General features: G+C 39.9%; 2 protein-coding genes across 12 annotated transcripts in view; both read left to right on the top strand.

Annotated features, from left to right (window-relative positions):
- The window catches only part of topbp1 (DNA topoisomerase II binding protein 1), a 34,301-nt gene extending 26,298 nt beyond the window's left edge, over positions 1–8,003 (top strand). For 3 of the 7 annotated variants that reach the window (XM_087140492.1, XM_087140493.1, XM_087140495.1), the window contains 8 exons: positions 525–694; positions 1,024–1,230; positions 3,475–3,619; positions 4,419–4,525; positions 4,888–5,001; positions 5,451–5,651; positions 5,982–6,115; positions 6,632–8,003. In XM_087140492.1, the coding sequence (XP_086996618.1) occupies positions 525–694; positions 1,024–1,230; positions 3,475–3,619; positions 4,419–4,525; positions 4,888–5,001; positions 5,451–5,651; positions 5,982–6,115; positions 6,632–6,737 (1,184 nt within the window). In that variant the 3' untranslated portion in view covers positions 6,738–8,003. Of the gene's footprint in view, positions 1–524; positions 695–1,023; positions 1,231–3,474; positions 3,620–3,874; positions 4,302–4,418; positions 4,526–4,887; positions 5,002–5,450; positions 5,652–5,981; positions 6,116–6,631 lie in introns of those variants that run through there. The other 4 variants (XM_022244121.2, XM_087140494.1, XM_022244120.2 and 1 more) reach the window with 4 other exon arrangements.
- Positions 8,004–8,674: 671 nt separating this feature from the next.
- Positions 8,675–21,947, top strand: part of LOC110984208 (transmembrane protein 161B-like) — a 56,278-nt gene continuing 43,005 nt past the window's right edge. For 2 of the 5 annotated variants that reach the window (XR_015426248.1, XM_087140497.1), the window contains exons 1-6: positions 8,678–9,174; positions 11,777–11,867; positions 15,926–16,017; positions 17,424–17,524; positions 19,104–19,193; positions 19,818–20,084. Coding sequence is in view for 3 of the 5 variants with exons in the window: in XM_087140497.1 (XP_086996623.1) it covers positions 16,015–16,017; positions 17,424–17,524; positions 19,104–19,193; positions 19,818–20,084 (461 nt within the window). In the remaining 2 variants the exon portion in view is untranslated. Of the gene's footprint in view, positions 9,175–11,776; positions 11,868–15,925; positions 16,018–17,423; positions 17,525–19,103; positions 19,194–19,817; positions 20,085–21,947 lie in introns of all 5 variants that reach the window. The other 3 variants (XR_015426247.1, XM_022244147.2, XM_022244148.2) reach the window with 3 other exon arrangements.

Genomic DNA, 21,947 nt, shown 5'->3' with positions numbered 1-21,947 from the left:
GGGATGTTGGAGTTTTTTATTTTCTACTCACATACAAAATCACATGGTTTTACACTTCACATTAGTTGCAGATTTACTGGTCACGAGACTGGGTTTATAGGTCTTTTTTTTCTTGCTGAGTGAAGCTTATGAGATGGTGACAGGTTGGGTCAGTGTTAACTATGAAAGAGGTGATAATCAGGAGGGAACTGAGAAAGAGCCCTGGCACTTGTGACAAGTGAAATATTTTTGAGTGGTTAGACCTTAGGCGGTGTATGGCACATTCCCCAACACGTGACATAAGAGTGGATGCACTTGCTCAAAGCAGTAAATCATTCTTAAAAAGGGCATTGAAGATCAAAGCAGTGATTTTATCACAGACTGTTCGCTTAATGGTTTGAAAAGACAAGGTTAGTTGTCCCATAAATATGAAGGAAAAATTCTATAGTTTGTTCATTCGTTAATTGCAGGTTTCTGGAAAGTAAAAACCACAAGGCTCTCCACAATGGTAACATCTTTGACTGTTCTTTTTGCCTTTCACACAGTTCGTCCACCAGACCTTCACCATGAAGCTTCACAGAATGTCCAGATCACCTGGGACGATCCCACAGGGCGCAAGGAGCGGGAGAAGATCATGGCCCAGCTCAAGCGGTCCTGCAGTCCTTCCCAGAACAGCGTGGAGGCAGAGGATGGGAATGCAAAGGTGAATGATGAGGTCAGTTTGAAGGAATGCCTCTAGATCTTGGTAGCTGATCAGCTCAGGATTGAAGATAGCTAAGGCTTGGGGTCTCTGGCTTTGGCCTGATTTTCATCTCTCAGGCTTTAGATTTTTATCTCAGTAAATTCATATTGTGCTATAACCTGGAACTAAATTCTTCTGGCTGAAAGCCAGAAGTATGTTCGTTTCCATTCAAAGGCAAAAAGAAAATTTGATGAGAGACAAGATTTTGGAAACCCTTCTAGATAAAACAAAACAAAAACAGGAGAGTGGAAAGGCAGAGTTTAATGGTTCCTTCTTCACATTTCTTAGTTTTTCACATTGAGTTCATTTGTCAGGTCTCAGGGGATACGTCCAGAGTTTCTCTCCAGGAGCGAGGGCACAGCCCGGCTGACCCAGCATTGCATCGAGAGGACCCCAGAGATGCTCTCCCATCCCCTACCCCGCAGGCACCCCCGATTCGCCTGCCTGTGGCCAACCCTCCAGTGGCACCTCAGCCGGTTCAAGTGCATCACAAGGAACCCAAAGTTGAGGTTAGTAGACAGTTTAGACACTTCCTTAGCAATAATTATGCTTTTACCCTAATAGATTTTAAGGTTTTAGAGTTGCTTGAGGTCGTAAGGTTGTGGCTTTTCTACTTTGTTGTTTACGTGGAGCTTCTCTTCATCTGTAAATCCTGAGCATTTTGTCAGTCATCTAAGGCATCAAAATTTCAAAATTCCAATCGGTTGACTAAAGGACAGGGCCATCCGACTGATAACAGTGACTTGTATTGAGTGAATAATAGAGGGGGTGTTGCTCCACTGAAACCACATAGCCTTGCAATATAAAGTCATTTATTAGTTAGAATTGGCCACTTGAGAACGCTTTACCTGATAGCCAACCAATAATAAATGTCGGACCGTTCTGTCTGACACCTTCCCGATAAGAATTTTGAAACAGTGCCTAATAATTTTTGGTTTAATTCATTTTGCAAGCTGCAATGCAAAAGTCACTTAGGTAGCTTTATTTGGGAATCTTCACTTTAATTCAGTTGTTTATGGCATTCTAGACACTATGAAAGTTAGATCGCTAAAATAGGGTGAAATGTCGTTTCTCGGTTAATAAGTATTCCTTCCTGATTTTAACTCCGTTTTAACTGCATAGATCAAGCCAAAATGTTCATCCCATTTTAACCATACTTCAACCGAATCCACCACCCTTTGTTATTGAAGCCTTAAGCCTCTCCTGGTCCATCGGCAGTCCAAACGGACAGTCACCCATTTTAACTGTGTTTTTTAATGTTGGAGAGATGGTGTGGTACAAACCACAGTGTCTTGTTGTGTAAATCCACTTTTTACCTAATAAAGGAGCGGTTTAGGGTGAAATGTCAATCCTCTTCTGTTTTTCTGAATATACATAAGCGCTAATGTAGTGAGAATTTAGTATTGTAGTGCGGGTGAAATACCTACATGTACATGTACCTTGTAACTTTACACGATAAATTCACTGATTTTTGACATATAAAGCAGTGAATTGATCGAATAAAAACTGTACCTGTGTCTGGAGTAGTTGATTTTGAATTCTCACCATCATGTGATGCGGGACCATCTACATGTAAGTTTACTGTACATGTACATATCACATGTACGTGCACGTGTGCATTGTACCATCCCGAGCTAGCACAGGTATAACTTGTTAATGTTATCCTGTTTCCGTTATCTGTTTTTTCTCAACGTTTCTTACAACAGCATGCATTTCATTTGTTATCAGTGCCATGACATGTCAAAGCTGAACATCAGAACCTAACAGAGTGGGTTGGTTCGGTTTGAAAGTGCCATGTTAGATGATTTGACGTTCGGTTCTGCGGCTCAGTGGTTTGGCTGACGTAAGAGCTTGTAGCAAAAATATTCATGATATGCAGAAGATGGGGCGCATTTATGAGGTTGCTAATTTACATAAGCTTGCATGTTGCATTCCATCCTCGGATCTGCTGGTTGGTGAAGGGCTCGATTGTTCGGCAGGGATTTGCGATGCATTAAAGAAAATGTCTGTATCCTGAAATACATGGGATACATGACGCCTGAAAACTGATACATTTAGGTATAGGATAAGCCTATGAAGTGCTGAGTCCAGGTGCTAAGAACTCAATTGTTTCAATCAGTGGTGATTAAAAGCTATTTAGTATACTGTTGTGGATTAGGGCGGGGCAGCCTATTAATGTGGTATGATCGCCACACGCAAAGGAACTCATCTGGTGTTGGGGATTATACTCTACAAAACTGACTGCAGAGTCCAGAGTGTGATTCCCCAGAAGGTCCCTGTTTTAACCAATTAGCCAGCCTTGCTATCCGAGCTGAAAAACCACAAAATTGACTGCAGAGTTAATGAGCAGAGCTTGCCAGTTTCCAAAAAACACCCCATTTTAACCGTGTATTTTTGATACCCCAAGTTTAACCTAAAATGAACACACTAAAATTGAGTTATCAGACAGCATACACCAGTTTAATCGAGAAACTTCATTTTAACAAGCGGATTCATAGTGAGATGTGTGGTTCATTTCAAAAAGTTGAACGATTTTGATGCTCAAAAATAGGCAGGATGTTTTTCTTGGTAGTGATTTGTTGGTGCTTAGTTTTTGGAATGCAACCTTTTCGAAAACATATTCAAATAGTTGTCCAAAAATTTTAAGATCCAGTGGATACAACCATAGTGCCATGGTGTACAGCCTTTTTTTTTTAAATTCGTGTCTAAATATACACTTCCAGATTATAACTAGTTCTGCTGTATGCCCACAGGTCCAGCCCAAGCCACTGTTGAAATTCCTCTTGTCTGGCATGAGGCAAGAGGAGAAGATCGACTACAGTGCCCTCGTGGAGCAGCTTGGTGGAGTGGTCAATGACGAGATGTACTTTGACCCCAGCTGCACCCACCTAGTAGTTGGTGAGCCCAAATTTATTGGATTTCGGGGAAATCCTTGTTGTTCTGGCATTTGCTTAACCACTTCCTGCCGGGGACTCCGGAATCGGAGACGTATGGTTTATATGTGTGGCCGGGGTCTCCAAACTCGGACAAAGGAAACAGGGCCCTGCAACAAAAGACTGTACTCTTAACAAAAGACCAGGCTGCTGGGCATTACCAACATTTTTGCTCTCAAAAGTGGTGATAATCCAGCCTTGTTTTGAAACCGTATACCAGGGTTGGGGCATTGAGAGCGAGCGGATTACCACCGGGGACAAAAGCGCTCCACCACCGCAGCGATGAGCCACACAGCACTGCTGCATGCTAATCTGGCCCCCATTGAAAAGAGGTCAGTAGTGCACTGAGCCAGATTCGTGAACAAAAGACAATTATACAAAACCGCACAATCTGGGCTCTGTTTACAAGGCTGCAGGCCTGGCTGAAATACCCGGGCGTCAATGAAGGTCACCTGTCAACTTAGAGTAGTGCCTCAAGATTACTTCCTGTTGCTATAAACAACTGTTAAATGAAATGATGAATTTTTGAAGAATTTCTAAAATGGAAAAAAATGATAGTCATGCCTGTCCAGCATCATCAACATTGAAAAATGCCCCGGCATGAAGTGGTTAAGTTTGAACTTTGGCAAGGAATCTGCGCTGATTTGGGATCACAGAGCTAAGTGATTCATTACCATTGAACACAAATTAGCCTCTTTAAACTTGTGAGTGTATCATTTACTTGGGTGAGAATGTCTTTCTATTATGACTCTTTTCTGTCACAGGTAATCCAACTCGCAATGAGAAGTACCTAGCCTCTCTGGCCAGCGGAAAGTGGGTTCTGCACAAGTCTTTCTTTGAGGCATGCCGGAGGGCAGGAGAGTTTGTTGAGGTACAAAAATAAACATCATGTACTTTTCATCAAGGTGTAGTCAATTTAGTTGATTTGTCTCAGTGCACTTCACAAACATTCGGCATTGCCGGAAGTGTCATCAAAAGACGGCGTCACATCCACTTCTGTGCCAACAGAGCGTCTATTTTTCAGCTTAACACCATCACAGAAGTGTGCATGTATCAGTGGAGTAACTGTCGGCACATGCATGAAATGAAATCACAGTTTGAAAATAAGTAAAACTTATGAAGTCACCAAACTTGATTTCTGTGACTTGAGTCTAGTGTTAGAGCAGGCCACTGCCCTGTGTGCGTATATCAGATGGGCCAAATGTTCACACTGATCTTCCTGTGTGTTTCCAGGAGGAGCCCCATGAGTGGGGCAGTGCCACCGATCTTAGCACCCTGAATGAGCAGACGGTCAAGCTAGCTCTGGCGGCATGCAGGTGGCGTCGCCAGCTACAGCAGACACATAAGGTATGTGAAAGGCCAGTTGGCCTTTCACACTGAAGTAGGTCTGATGTTCTCATTGCCGTCAGTGGATCAGGATTAAATGTTCACAAACTTTTTGCGTGTCCATTTGCTCTTCACAACTTTGTGTTCTCAGGTGGTAATCTGTTCATTGAAGTGTGTGCTTCACTTTATGCCACAGAAAAAAACCAAATGTTGTAAGGGTTCAAACAGTAATCTTGTGTTTGGCATTTTGCTTCAACACTAATACAAAGTTGGATATTAAGGTGTGGCAAAACAGTTTGATGTAGCTAATTAAATTAAATTAAAATTCAGATTAATCGGGACATTAACCAAGGTACAGTATTAGTTGGCTTCAGTTCATTTAGAGTTGTTTCCAGCAGAGTTTTGTATGTTATTAAAGTTCACCGGAAATACAGCGAATTGGTTTGTCAATCATGTTCATCTGGTTGCAGACAGTAGCTGAAGAGCTCTGTGGGGCTTTTGTTGGCTGGAGGGTCGTGCTGTACATTGACCGCAGCAAGGAGGCAAGCTTCAAAAGGATTCTGTTGGCTGGAGGGGCCAAGGTCCTGGGCATGCGGCCTCCGTTTACCAACCTGCAAGACGTGACCCACGCATTTATGGACCTTCAGAAGACCAAGAATCCAGAAGGCGTGGTGAGTCCAGCAGGCAAATGTATTTGCATCTCTGTTATCTCTGATATTGTTTGAAATGTGATGGTATGTTAGCATGTTTGTTTTTTGTATTATTTTATTTAAACACTGACAAGTAGTTGTGAAAATAAGTCTTTTGCGGGGGGGGGGGTGTTATGGTGCCTACAACATGACAAATGTACTCTTTTGGCTTTCTTGCATTAAGATAATGTATGAGCTAATTATAATTCAGCTGTTTATGCATTTTGTTGAAATTTCTGTGTGGTGTGGTTAAAGGTTTTTTAATTGACTGGATGGAGACTTACTGCCAAATTCTTTTGCTTTTTTTTTCAGCTTGACCTAGAAGCTATTGCCTCAGCTGGTATCCTGTGCTTGAAACCAGAATACATAGCAGATTTCCTCATGCAGGATCCTGCACCGGACCACACGAAGTACTTCATCAATGAAATCAAGCCGATTATGGAAAGGTAAGAGGCTCAATCAATGGCAACTAACCCTTTGTAAAACCAGACCATCTTTTCATCACTAACTACAGTGTGAATATTAAACTGTTGTAGTGAATAATGTTGAATAAGTGAAGATGTACATGTAGATACATTGAACATTCGAAAATAATTCACATTTTCTGCTTCTGTTAGAAATTGCGGTCAAAAATACAAAAAGTGAAATGCAAGATTTGATTCCAGATTGACTGTATTCAGTATTCGTAATTGAGGACATAAATTTAAGTAGTGAATGTATCTGATATAATGCTGTAAGTCTGGTGTTTGATAAGATTTTCAACTTTTCTAATGAAAGTCTTCATTTCTCTGTCTTTGCTCCTAAGTTGAGATTTATTTACTGGCTAATCTACTGGAGTATTCAAGAATGTCATCCTCACTATAAGTCCCTCTGGATGATGTTACTTCATGTATTAATTGTAGAAAGTAATAATTCTTTGCATGGTTGTCTAACCATTTCATTGGATCTTGACTTCTTTGCAGCATTTATGAAAGTGCCCACCACTCGCGTAGTAGCCGAACACCATCAAAAAGGAAAAGACATGATGCCGTCCCGACACCAAAGAGTAAAAAGGGCAGAGTACGATGATATAACCAACATGCTGTTGACAGACTTAAGATTCATGCTCGGGGCAAGTGTCTTGGGGCTGTTGAAACAAAATGGAAGCAAATTTGGGAAAATTCCCCTGTAAAATAAAATTCAACTTTCAAGCAATTTTTTCCTAAGTGCAAACTGTACTATACCAACCACAAAAATGTAAACAAAGAAATTTCACAGAGTTGTCCAATTCCAAGTATATTGTTAGCATTGCTATTTTAACTTAAGAGAAATTCTCGTGCAGAACTGTTTGGCAGAGAACCCTTGTTAGAAGCTATTCAAAGAGAAAGTAGACCATTTGACACAAATGAGAGGATGTGATGACTGTCACAAGACTAAATGGAGGAGTGTCCCTTCAGGTGAAAGTTTAGAGTGAAATTTTTCTTACTGCAGTTCGCAGAATCCTATGTGACATTAACTAGATTTACTTGTCATTCATTTTGGTCTGTAAATTTACTTTGACCACTTGCAAGTTACGCCTCTCAATGAAAACTACTGTACTCTACACATGTGGACTGGCACGGAGGTCACTAGTGCATGTTTGTATGCCCCAAGGGACTACGAGTGACTGGAGGGGAGGGTCATATTTCCCAAAGGCCAAGAGAGATAGAACCCTCATCTGGTCACTTACAGGCCCAAAGGAGGCATGGACATCCACAAGAGTCTGAATTATGCCAGTCCATGTGTTTTATAGCACACCCTTCTAAAATTTAAATTGGAAAAACTACATGATTATATAACTGAACTGTTCTAACTTAACCATATAAGTAATGAACAATTCAACAGACACTTCAACAATTAACTTGGCTGTTTTAAAACTTTCCATGCATGTACATGTATAGAGACTCCCTACCATTGCATTTTTGGCTGACCAGTCTTGGAAAAATAGGCGTTGCACGTTTCATATAGTTTGTCTCTGGGCCTCATTCCAAGAAAGTTTCCTTGTTGGAAAGACAGTCACAAACCACTCATGACATCAGTTTAACAACAGGAAAGAGTAAATGTTAACATATAAACAACCATAATAGGCACTTGTATGTTTTTAGTATTGAAATGATGCTTGCAATTTGTTTTATTGGAATTTTAGGGGCATCCCAATTATGTTCTAGCTGAATTTTGCATGTTTGGTAAATGTTGACCCTTAGTATGTAATGTACAATATAATTTTGTACTTTTCAGGTATGTGCATTTGCTTTCCATTAACCATAAATTGATTATTTAAATTCCTAAAGAAATAAAGTAACAAAAGGAACCTTTTTTGACTGTGCTGTGTTCAATTTTGATTTAATGTTGAGTTGTACATGGGTGGATTGCTTATACTTTAATATTAAGTTTCATGTGAACTTTTGTTGCACGGAGCATTGTAACCATTATGTCCATGCCCTGTTTTTTGTAGGGGGATGCAGAAAATCATCTTGTTTCATGTCACCCACGAATGTGTGTGAACTTCTAGGGGCATAATGCTGTTCTAAGATGTGTTTTTGTGCTTGATAATTCTCACACCGGACAGGAATGAACGTGCATGTACGCATGTCCCCCCAAAACACCTTCGCATATGTCGGCTTGAATTTCTGGGAAGTAGCGTCCTCTACCGTTACTTCTTGTCCGTGCTTGCCATGCGCCAGTGCAATGCATGTAATTTTAAATGTGCCCGATACATGCTCTAGCTCACTCAGTGGGGATACACTTGCAGTATTGCCCACTGGATGTGGGAAAAGCCTCATTTTTGAGATGTTGCCACTGATGAAATCGAAAACACCCGGGATCGCAACTTGTGACTGCTCACCCTTGCGTCATATCTATTTATATCCATGGGTGATGCGGGCCGTTTTCCAATACTCAACTTCGGCTCCGTCTCAGGCCTCAACTATTTTTTAACTAGTTAACGTTGAAGCTGTAAACGCAGTAAACGCAATTAGTCTAATAGTGCCACAAAACATGTACTAAGATGCAAGAGAGCCAGAAATTACAGTAACCCAATTTAATTTAAACGCTTCAGTCCCACAATCGGGGATTGGTTTTGGGAACGAACCTTGAACGGAGCCCAAGTCGAGTATTGGAAAAGGGCCCTGACCAGGGAATCTATGGGCAGGGAACCAGACTAGCAGTGGTACAGCTGCTTGAGTGCAAACGATCACAGTGCGCCGATATGTGCGGCGGTATACAGAACATGAAACAGTACATTGTACATGTACAAGCTTTGGCGCACACATTACTAACTCGAGATATTGAACCAACCTCGTTACCTTGCTGGGTAATCACTATATGTGTGTAACTCAGACCCTGGGAAGAATGACTAAAAGCGATAATAATGGCTTCCACGGCCCATGCGACTATTTTGGGTTGGCTGGTTGTTCCACAGTTTTGCAGTTCTCATCAAATTAAGACTTGCTGAAGTTGTGAATCTTCTTCTGATCTGAAAATGCAGGTAGGTTCAGGACTTAATTGGAAGTTACACTGTTCCATGTTTTAAGTTTGAAGTGGATATTCCAAAAGTCGAGTGATGCCGGCCGGTGGGGTACATTTTACGGACATGAGACTAGACCCGTAAGGGCCCGACGAATACTCCTCTAGCTCTGTCGTATGCGGAGGAGTATTCTGTAGACCCTGTTTACGGGTCTAGGGTATGACAGGGTTTGTAAATTTTGGGACCCTTTTCCCATGGAGCTATAAGAAGGATTTGGGGACCCTGTTCCTTTTTTATAGCTCCATGGAATAAGCCTCATCGCAAATAGGCCTAGGCCTACTCGTACTCCGGGCCTACTTGCCTACTGCTGCTGTGACTGCCTTGACTGCACGGGTGATTTTACACGATGGTAGAAAAGCATTGCAGGTAGAGGTGTGCATTTGCTAGTATTTTTAGAACCAGGTACCCGTTTTTTGTTTAGATCGGGTACCTGGGAAAGAGATCACTTAATAATAACAAATGGCATTGCGTGCGACCTGGTGCCATGTGCCCGAAAAACGGTTCTGAATGTCAGAGTTAATCTTTCCTAACTTTTTACCAAACGAAATTGTTACCTTCAGTTTGCAATTTTTTTTGTGTGGGTATATGAAACAGAAAAACAATCCGTCAGAAAAGAGGACAGAGCTGCAAACCACCTACTGTACGTGACCTACATGATATACTCAACCTGCAACCACTCAAAGGAAATGTCTCGAATGCTGCATGACCACGTACATAGGGAATGCACGTGGCATGTACAAATGGTGGGGGCTGGTCGTGTCATGTGCGGACCAAATCAGTGCTATGTATAAAAATACCAGCGTAACTCGAACAATGCCCACACCATTAATATATCCACTTATTTTGAAGTTTGTGATTCAAAAAACTGCCACCAAAATGCTTCAAATGGCATTGAAAGTATCGGAAGTGTATAGTATGTAGGGTTAGGAGTCATCGCAAGTTGCATTATTTTCTCACGATGACCAGAAGGTATATGTACCACGATGAAGCGGTTTAGTTTTATAAATACTTTTTATGATAACTCCATTCCCCTGAGGTTCAAATTGTCGAGATTTTAATGTATAAGCACTTCGAAAAGTGACATTTGATTGGCCGACTGTATTATGACTTGCACCTGTCAACATTTCCCTTTTTTCGAATGAAAAAAATACTTAAATTTGAAATTCTTTTGTACATACAGAAAACATCCTTCCTGGGTTTTTTGTTCAATTCCTCATCCACATTTTCGCTGAATCACTGAGGAAATTCATGTTGCTTTAATTTAAAAATAATTTTGAAACGGCATATTTCTTGGTATAAAAACTAAACTGGTTCTCTGACTCCTTGGGTTTGTAGAGCACATTTAGTGCTTTGGTTATAAAAGGAGGCCGATCAACCCCACAATTTGTGCATGATCACTACTCACCGCACACTGTGTGGAGTCCCAGTACCGCTGGAATATTACCACAGTCCGCTCATAACTTTCATTCATATTGTTTTATTTGACAAAATACTCTTAACTCAAACAGTAAGCTCTACTAATCCCGCACAAAAGTCATTTAGGCCGACAGGGTTTGAAAGTTACAAATACAGTCATGCAAGTGTACATCAACAGGGCTTCCACCTCATAAGACAAAACTCCTTCGGTCTCTTGTTCATATAGTCATTTTCCTAATTCCGGATCGCAAAAATTATTCGGTAAGACTGCAGCTAAAAAAATCCTCAAATTCGAGTTACTCGGAAATATGGTCAGAAGTCAACTTTGTGTTTTGGATATACTTCAGTTTGTTTTTTTTTTCAAAATCTAAGCTTTTATATTTTGACTCACATGATCGATCGACAAACGTGACAACGACACCTTTCCTAGTTCTGGATCTGTTTAGGATCGAGACAAAAACGTCTTCACGAATGAAAAGTAACCATACAAAAAATCCATTTTCAGCCAGAACCATTGTAAAAAGTTGCTTTTCTAATAAAGAATTTTTTAATTTTGAGAAAATTAGATGAAAAATAAGAATTCCAATGATTTAAAAAGTAGAAATTGCGTAAAGTTTGACTCAAATTTTCAACTTTATAGTAACCTATCAACGGCACCCTCCCGCACCACACAGTAACTGCGCCTGTGTCGTTGAGTTCGCAATGACTTTGCATGGTAACGCCGTGCCATCCAAAAATAGCGGGAAAAGCTTGCATTTTTAGGTAAATTAACAAAAATGGAAACTCTAAAAAAGTCATTTTGATTAAGCAGACATTACATGTAGATGCAAAGGTTTATATGACTGATAAATCTCAAGAAATAATTGAAATCACACATCGTGAGTGACCTGTTGCCCGTGAATTTTAGTGGTTTTTTCGGTCTTGTGAACTAGGAAAATTCCAGAACTAGGAAAACGACTTGTGGTACAACGGGCGGAGTGGACAACAAAATTAGCCGTCGATCTCTGAATTCAAGTTTCATGTATGACAGCGGGACCGGGTTTTCAGCGGCACAATGGTTTTCCAGGAAGTGTGCCCTTCAGTAAGAAATTTCACAGACCTTTTATGCATTGATGTTTGTTCCTAATTAATTTACTTTTTTTTACAGGTTCCTTCCTACCATTGTGTAAAATCACCCATGCAGTATTTACGATAAGGCTTGTGCTGTTCCTAAATAGGCCTAGGCCTAAAAGGGAAAGGTAGGCCTACATTTTAACTTCTGAATTGACCTTGTCCTTGGTAGTTGAGTGTGACTTCATGCTCAATAACTGTGGGGTCGATGCTATCAAAAAGAGTATACATGTATGTAGGGTTTGAGTTTTGAGGGAAATTTTAAGGGGAAGCTGTTTTAACACATGACACATGCATGGTGAATTCAAATTTGCACGGTTAGTTTATCAGTAAAAAAGTCACATTTTCTCACAACTTGCAATTTGAAATTTCCAAAAAATAGGGTCAGCGCAATAAAGAGTGTTGCCTTTGTTTTTGGGGGGGAGGGTTTAACAGTTTTGCAAGATTAAAATGTCAAAAAATTTGGGGGTCCCTAAGTATATAATCCCTACCCCCAGAACTGTGGGGTCCGACGTCCGCTCCTCTCCCTCGAACCCCACAGAAAAAGAGCTTTTTCACCATAGGCCATGTATGACGTTTAACAGGACACGAACAGCGATTCCATTCAAGTTGTGTACCCATAGAAATTATTTCCTCCAAGAGTTTTAGGTAAGACAGCTTACATGTACATACCTTTGTTTTGAGTACCAAGAAAGAAAAGGGTTAAAACCATGTTGTTTTCCAAAGAAAGGTGCAAATATTTGCTGATCAGTGTCTGACACGGAGAGTCATGCGGTTCACATATGTACTTGCGAAGATGAGCCGGGACCAAATGGTTGACTATGGCTGCAATTGATACACAAGACATGGAAATGGCTGCAGCCACTTTCCGCTCGTGTGTGTGCAATTCTTAGCCGCGCTGGTTGAAATGGCAGTTGGATGCGGCGCGCTGGGGGTCACACTGACCAATCACAGGGCTCCTCGTTATTTATGCCCAAATTGAAGGAAGACAAGCAACAGCCGTTGGGCGCACAATGCCGCCCAACAGGAAGTGTTCACTGTAGCGACAGCACCCTCACATGCACTGGCCACTCTTGTCACAAGACTTTGCATGCTTAAAAACACTTCAAGCCACACACAAAGTTTCAACCGCATCGGACCTGTACTTTTCGAGGTATAGTGGTTTGAAGAGATCCCCTTTAATGTCACGTGTTTTGTCTCCTGATGATGTCATCATCACTAAATATGCTCAATATTTGCCTGAAGCACTACCTCTCCAGGATATAAGCAGGGTTTCAACCCAGCACTAACACCGACAGACTCATTCCGTTCAAAAAACTTAATGGCTTTTACCACTTTTAAACAATAAGCCTACTTCTGGGTTCAACCAAACATTAAATATCCTAGCACTTGCTGGAAACCGAATGTTGCGGGAGGCCACGGTTGATGTTATATGGGTTTTTATTCAAAATTTGATAATAAATCACGTGATGATGTCATCATGACGTAAATATTTTAGAATTATCGTTGTTGTATTGTTAGTGCTTGCTGTAAGTTTGACGATGATCAACGATTACTAAGGTACGAAAATAGTGCCTCGAAAACGTGTACAAAGTCAATGGGCTGAAATAAATATTAACAAATCACTAATACATCACATGATGACGTCATCACGACATCATAAATCTGGATGTATCTTTGCATCAAGGTCTTTGTTGGCTGTAACTTTGAAGTTGATCAAAGCTCTCAAACTAACCCAAATGCTGGCTTGAATACATGTACAAAGACAATGGGCTGAAATAAATATTGAAAAATCAAGAATAAATGACATGATGACGTCATCATGATGTCCTTTACTTACAATAATTTTTGTATCACGGTCTTTGTTGGCTGTCACTTTGATAACCATCAAACATCGGAAAGGTTTTAAAATTGTACCTTGAAAACGTGTACAAATCAATGGGCTATAAACTCTGCTCCTTTAAGTTCCTGTCATGTGATTTGCACTTAAACTGAACACCTTTAATGAAATATTACTTCATATTCTGACTCTTAGGCATATTTCAAATAAAATAACAGAGCATAAAGTACCCGATTTCTCCTTCGTTCTTATAGTAGTCTTGCGCCCAAGTTAAAGACTACTTGTGCACTTGTGTTAAGTAGAAAAATGTGTACAGAGCCTGTGGGAAAAAATTAAATATTCAAAAATGAATATAAAATAAGGTGATGATGTCATCATGACGTCATCCCTTTGCAATAAATCTTGCATCAGGGTCTTTGTTGGCTATCACTTTGAGAGCGATCAAATACTGCAAAGTTACAAAAATTTTGGCTCAAAAACGTGTACAAAGTCAATGGGCTAAAAACTCGTTTGCAGAAACACTGCTCCTTTAATTACATGTCACATGATTTTTGTCTAAGCTGGAAAAAACTTATGAAATATTATTTAATATTTGCACAGTTGGGTATATTTGTGATCGAACAGAAGGAAAAATTTAGTCTGATTTCTTCTTCGTTCTGGTAGTAATTCTCGGTCGAAGTTGAGGACTGCTCAGGCATTATGCTGGACAATGTGTGTACAAACCCTATGTTGGGCAACAATGCCATCAATGGTTTAATATAGGACAGTTTGTTGAAAATTGAAAGCCCAGGCAGGTGTAACCGTAATTCTGCAACAGCGCCCTCATAGCCTGATATAGGACAGTCCGAAAACTGTGTGCAATCTGTGTACAAAGTCTATGGGGAAAAATTAATTCCTAAAAAATCAGTAATAAATAAACTATTTAAGTTATTACTGTGAATTTTTTCTAGGACTGTCCTTGGATGATGGCTCAAAGGTCTGCCAAGTTTGAAGTTGATCAGATTTAGTAAACTGCCAAAGTCGACTGGTAGAAGGAATTGAGTTGAAGAGGGGAAAAAAAAAAAATAATCAGAAAAACAATACTGTTTCGGAAAAGTTGCCGAAACAGCTTAAAATCAGAAAAACAATACCTGTTTGGGCAAAGTTGCCGAAACAGCTAAAAATAAAAAATAAATCCTGTTGTCTTTTCCGTCTCACAAAACACCTCCGAACAATATTTCTGTACATTAAAAATGTTTGTTTTTTGTATGTTTTCCTGGTTATAGTAGCAACTTTTGAAAAGAAACGTTCGTTATTTCACGAGTTCCCTTTGTATTTTTGCTGTTGCATTGGTAAAAACACCTGCTCAATGCATTAAAGCAAAAAAGTGCTGGTTCCCGCCACTCTGGGCCCATGCGGGCACCAGTCTGTACACCCCAGTCAAAATAGCATTGTTACGCCCCAACTGTAGCATCAGTCCCAAGTATAGTTGGACCCGTCCCAACTAGAGTGCTACAGTTGGGCCAGCCCAACTACAGCAGAGAGGTCCTACGTGCATGATGTACCCAGCATTTGCCAAAGTCATATTGTTTACAAATGTCATGTCATTGGTCATAGGGCTTAAGTGCCACATTTTTGATGAATTGTATCAAGTGTGAGACACATTGGCTTAGATAATGTTGAGACATTTCCCACAGACATTGGTCAGCAATAGTTGGGCCAGCCCAACTGCACTACAGTTGGGACAGGCCCAACTATAGTTGGGACTTATGTTATAGTTGGGGCGTAACAGCATCATTACTCTACATCGGCCGTACACGCATGCAACCCTACAGCTGCATGTCAAACAAACATCGATGTTGCAAGAAGATTTCTGCAAGTTAATTCACAGAACTTGGTCTCTTGTCTATGTTTTTTCTGTGTTCATGAATTTGAGGTTATATGTACTGTACATGTACATGTTTTTGCTCGTACTTGAAGTGAGCATGTTTCCACAAAAGTCCTGCAGGAGCATGAGGTTTATCACCTGCCTGTCTGGATGCATCTCTCATGCTTGCCACACAATACACGGACATTGCTGGCTAGTTTGCCATGATTTACCTGACTAGCTTTGTGCATAGTGGTGTGATTTGTCCATAATTATTTATATAGATATAAATTCAAAACTAGAGAAATCAACCCCTAACATTGATCTGCATTATACATTGGATCAGTCATGTGCATACATGTATGTAGACACTGAAGTAGGCATTGCAGGCGGCAGCCTCTGTAAGGATTGGCTAGACATTTAAATGTTTAAACGATAATGGGAAAATTCTATATGTTTATCAAATTAAATGTAGATTCCTTCTCTTAATTTCATTTCAGGTGTACAAGTGTGCGCTAAGGTGATAGTGCTGACCCATAGTATTTCTGAATGAGATGAAGTGCTGTTACTAACCTTCCCATAAATCATAATGGTGAGTATGCACATCTTTCTGTCAAGAAGTAGAAATAAATGTCTAACATCTGAAAAGAGTATAAAAGAGCAACAGCTACTTGTTTAATCAGGGTTAACGATTTTTACCTTTTTCTGCATACATGTATGTGTCTTCACTCATAAATGGAGCCCAGTCTATAGACTACATGTACCTCCTGTCCCATGGAGATCATGCATTGCTGGCCTCTCTGTGGTGTCTTAGAGGCTATTTTTCTTATTTTAATTTGGTTACAACAAATGCACTGAACGTTTAGTCAAGCCTGTCCCAGTGATACAATACTCTTACCTTCTGAGGATGTGTTAATGCATAACCTCCCTTGGTGATGGTTGAAAAGACAAAAAGTTACGTTTTGTTTTGACGTGACAAATGGAGTGTCACATTGGTTCAAATTCCACTTACATGTATGTAGGTCTGAAGTCCCATATACTGTAGAGTTTTCTGATGTAACTGGTTCATTGAACTACACCATTACCAGTACTGCTTTTATTAATGTTACAGTAGGCCACAACATTTTGTAATCAGCTATTTGAAAATACAATGTAGGTTACATACTGACCAGTCCAATAGTGGCAAGTCCCAGGTAACTGTGTTTCTGAATAGGCCTCCATTGTGAATTGTGTGAGTTCTCTTAAGAACTTGAGAATCTGAGTGTTGTCTGCACACCTTTCTAGTGATTTTATATATACATGTAGTATGACTGAACACAGACAAATCAGACATCATTGAATTCATTTGGTCACCCTAAGTTTGGTCAGATGGATCTGATTTATGAGTACATACCTCTTCAGTCAGTACAAGTATTTACAATGGTTCAGTGAACCGGTCCAGTTTGGAAGCTGCAGTACGTGTATGTAGTGGGCCTAACTCCTTGTCCTTTTTTTTCTCAGTAATTTTTCTGAATTTCCCAAAATCCCCCAGAATCTAGGCACACGTTGTGAACTTTGTTTAAAATGGCATCGAGTCAAGTGAAAGTGACTTTGTTAAGGGATTCATCTTCATACAACACCATCCTGCCTACCATTTTATAGATTTTGAAAGATCTTGGAAAGTCAGGATTGAAGTCCACCAGCAGGTCAAACGTCTTGTTAAGTTAGTCAGGAACTTAATGATTCGCTGAATGTCATATTTTTATTCCGCTGAAAGTGTAATCAAGTAGGTACTGCAGAGAACAGGCCCAGCAAACAAACTTGTGTTTACTGAACAGCTGAAGGATCAAAATAAACACCAGCTGCCTTTACGACAGAGTTTAACTGCATCCCAAGAATGTGGGCATCTACAAAGCTCAGACTTTCACAGCACAGTATATTCATGCCATTCTTGAAATGCTAGATTGCAAAGCAACTCATTTACACTTAGTATCTTTCTACCCATCTCTCTTTTCCCAGGCCTTGTTTGGTGCTCAGCTAATCCTCACCATTATAGCAGTGAGCTTCCTGCATAAATTCACCCCTTACCACTCCCTGGCAGAGTGGCTGCTAGCAAGAGGGTAAGAATATACAGGATTTGACAACTCGGCCTCTGAAGCCATCTTGGTTTGGTTCCCAAAACAGTGATGAATTGGCCACGGCACAAAGGCAGTCTGGTTTGTTCAAGAGCTTCATTCATGTCCTTGTAGACTGTGAACATAGAATGTGAACACACTGGCTTGTGTGTTTGTAGAAAGTACAGAAAGTGACAGTTTATTTTTCTGGTTCAAAGATTGGATCCAAGATCCCAAGGCGGGGGCAAAATTGACTCATTAATCCAAAATTGATAAACATATTTATATGTATACCGGGCCTCAACATTAACAGTTGTCCCATTGTCCGGGACAAATAATTTCTTCTTTCGGGCAAGTAAAAATTAAGGACAAATATGCTAGATTGACAGCTACATTTTTGTTGAATTAAAGTGTCCGTTGTTTGCACACGTGGCCAAGAATAGCAGTTAGCAAATTTACCTCTTTTTTGTCTTCACAAAAGCTTATAAAAAATGGTAAAAAGTAAACAGCTATGTGGTATGCAATGTTTTTTGCATCGTTACTTACATGTACAAACTCGCGTGTATAAAGCACGCTGTATATTTAGCAGGACACGTTTCCACACAAGGGAAAATGCATACACAAATAAACTGTAAAATTCACTTGTGTCTGGGTACCAAATCTCATTGGTTATTGCACGCATGGCGCAGCAGAGCTTTGACAGCCGGAAGCTCGAAGACTGTTTTACATGTAGCTGTGACTTCCACATGAAGTGAATTTTGCCTGGTACATGTACTTGTGTGTTCACTTTTTTGCATATATGACATCTGGCAAAATCATCAAGTGGTTACAAGAAATAAAGGTTACCCAAACTTTTGTGAATTGATGCATCAGACTCCTGCACACTCTCTACTTACATGCAATAGTTTTGAGTGACGTATATTTGTGTTGTATTGTGGGAAGAAGGAACAATGAGCAACTACATGTAAATCAGGGTTTGGGCAAGTAAAATCTTACCTTGGGCAAGGAAATTTTCAATGCTGCTTGCCCAGTGGATAAGTAGTTAAAAAAATTAATGTTGAGGCCTGATTTATACATCTGTACATGTACCTGTACATTCATTGAGAGAAAATATCATTCACAAATGTAAACTTTAGAAGTTGGCAATTCACAATAAAAACTGCCCTTTGTTTATGTAAAGAAGTGAAAGAAATTGTATAGACAAATCTAGTGACTTTTCGCAGGACATTCCCACGAGTTTGTGTTTGGTTTTGTATAGAGCAACTGTCATGGAACAGTGGCTCCATGCAATAGCTATTGCAGTGTTTATCATTATTGGCGTGAACCACTGCCAATGACTATTGATTGCATTACCATGCTCATCAAATTTGTCCCTACACTGTTAGCTACCAGGTGGTTTTTATCTCCCCATTTGTGATTTTACCCGGTTTAGTCTCCACCAGAATCTTTGCTGATTCGTTCAGGAGATATCACATGGTAAACAGTCGTTCGCATAGATTCAACATGTCACCCAAACTCCTTGAAAAACCTACCCTCAAAAGAGCTTTGTCATCGATTTTGTTTTACCTTCTGTTGCTCTTAACAGGAATCTTGTCCGCTATATGTACCCCAAAGATGAAGAGTTACGGAAGCTAGCAGGGATAACAGTTGGAAGAGGAAGGCATCGTAAAAACAGGTGGGTGGTGCCTGGTATAAACTTTCATAGAGTTTCTTCATAATCCTTATGGCGTGGTTCACACCATAGAAGTCAGCTCCAACTGTCTTTATGACCATGTCTGTCTTAAGTACATGTAGTAGTGAGAAACGAGATATGTAATTAATCTGTAGTTTGTTTTTCCCTTGTGCTAACGTGTTAGACTCATCAATACTTGCCTTGATTGGTACTTCACTACCTCTCCACAGCATGAATGAACAAAATTAGAAGGAACAGGATTTTAATCTTTGACCTGTGGGTTACCATATTGACTTTGCACCACCTGAGCTTCCAATCCAGTTTGGAAATTTTCCAGTTTGTCTTCTCATTCAGAAGTCCAGCTTTTACATTTAACAAGATTAGCAGGAATGCAGACCTTTGAAAAAAAACAAAGGTTAGGAGCAACTTTGATTGCATTTGGCGAGATTTTTTACATTCAAATGAATATTGATTGATATTGATTTTTAATTTGATTTAAAATGAAAAATGAAGTAGCAGCAAAAGTTTACTTAGAGAAGATACACTGTACACTTTCATCAGTTTTCCTGTGTTCGACTACATATTGATCATTTTATCTTTTAACATATCTCAAATTTGAACACTCAGATCTGAACACAGCAGACGCATCAATCTCCTCGAGAATTCCGAGGACAAATCTTTCTCGGTGCCCAAGAACATTGACTTAGAGCTGCGCACCCGCATCATTGAGCCCCTGCACGTGGCGGTGCTGCGCTTCTTTAGCGAGTACCGGTGGCTTGTGGACTTCTCGGCATTGGCACTGATTGTGTATGTGCTGACAGAAGTGTGGCTTCACGCCAAGGGGGACTTCAACCTGAGTCTGATCTGGATAGTGATGATGGCAGGCTTTGCACTGTATCCTTGCCTTGTCGTGAAGTTAATTAATCAGTGAAATAAGGGGATGCATTTTCATGCATCGAAAAATTGCTCCCTTGTGTTTGTTTTTTAAAAGCTAGATTAAAAACACAAAGGTTTGCAGATTTTAAAAGTTGAAAGAGAGCAGTCATCTTTGAACAAAAGTTTAAGTACAAATTTGGTTGAATTCAAAATTGAAAGTTTATTAGATATTTCATAGAAGCAGATTTCCTTTTGAAAGTCTGAGACCTACTATTGTAGGTATAAAACCGTTTGTAAAAGTTGATAAGAAATGAACTCACAAAAACTGTTTATTTTAATTTCCTTTTTTAACCTAACCAATTTTTGACCTGCTGTGGCATATTGAGGAAGGATCCCCATTTTTCACTTTTTGAAATATGCATGAGAATAAAGAGAAAGGAATAGGCTTTCCAGTGACACCACATTTGTACTTGTACCCCACTCCACTTCAAAAATAGGCTGCAAGTAAGAAGAGTGGAAACATCATTGTGGTCAAAACTACTTTTCGAGAAAAATGGCTTTGAAAAAAGAGCATGAGTCAATGCTGCAAACATGTTATATGTACTCCATAATTGATCTTGGTCTAAATGACCACAGCAAGAGTACATTTATTGGCAGCTGTTGTCATGAAATACCAAGTAAACTGAAAGAAATCTTCAAACATCGTTTCCTGGAAATGTTATTGTTACAATATCTTTGGAAAAGCAGAAATCCATAGTTGGAGTACCTTATCTTTGATGTTAATTGTTATTGACATCCAACAGGGCTGATGTTGACACTGCCCCCTCTACTTCGTTTCTGAATTTTGGAACATTCTTTTTTGATATTAAAATTTTTAAGTCCCTCTCACCATGAGTTTATAACATAAGCTTATTCAGTAAATTGCCTTTTCTAAATTGACAAATAAGACTACTCTTTGCCAGCCAAAACTTCTGGCTTTTCTGAGGGCTGTCATTCAGCCAACATTGGATCTTGCCTTCAGTACTGTCAAAGTTTCCAGTGTCCATGCATGTAGTCCCATGGGTGTTACACTAGCCGACAAACAGTGTCTTGAGTGGATGACGAGTGATAAGCTGAAATAATATTACTCCAGTTGAATTTGGTGTAAAAGTCAGGGCAGCCTAAAATCACAAGTATACAGCTTAAGTTAGTGATCTCAACAGCATGTACATGACATGATAGTGTTGTACTCGTACATGTATGCACATGTACAGTACACGGCATTTGTGTTTTCATATGTGTGTACGTACGAACATACGGATGGATGGATCTACGTTTGTCAGGCAATTGGGACACGAAAAGTATCTTTTTCACACACTTGTTAATGCATGCTGATTGGACAAATGAAGCACTCGTCACGTATCCAAGTAAACAATGCTGGCTGTGCTGAGCATTTGAATAACAGGAGACAAGTCAAACTCCTTGATTTTGCTTACGCCGTTTTTATCATGTATCCAAGTAACTGCAGTTGTGTGGGGATCCAATCATGTAGCTTCCTTTTGCTTTAGCTTGTGAACGAGACAGTTTCTCAATGTAACAGAGGAGATTTGCTTATCTCCTTTTGAGGCCTGGAACAGGCTAGATGTCATTCAGTCAATATGTCACTGTTATACATGTAAATAGGTTCCTCAGGGAAAGCCATTTCCAACAGTACCAAACATCATGCAAGCGCAACAGTCGAGCTGCCTGAAAATCTACTCGGAATTTAGACAAAATTTTGTTGTGTAAAAGGTAAACCCTATATATTTTCAAAAAGACCCGAAAAAAACTCACTTCAGAAATGCTCTTTTGTTGCCCTTGTTTGATATTGTTGCACTAGTGGAATAGCTAGATGAAAACTTT

Source organism: Acanthaster planci, linkage group LG08 (genome assembly GCF_054643075.1).
Source record: "Acanthaster planci isolate LZ-2023a linkage group LG08, COTS_SCS, whole genome shotgun sequence".
NCBI classification, from domain to species: Eukaryota; Metazoa; Echinodermata; class Asteroidea; order Valvatida; family Acanthasteridae; genus Acanthaster; species Acanthaster planci.
The sequence above is the reverse complement of the archived record's forward strand: the minus strand, read 5'-3'. Positions and strand labels throughout refer to the sequence as shown.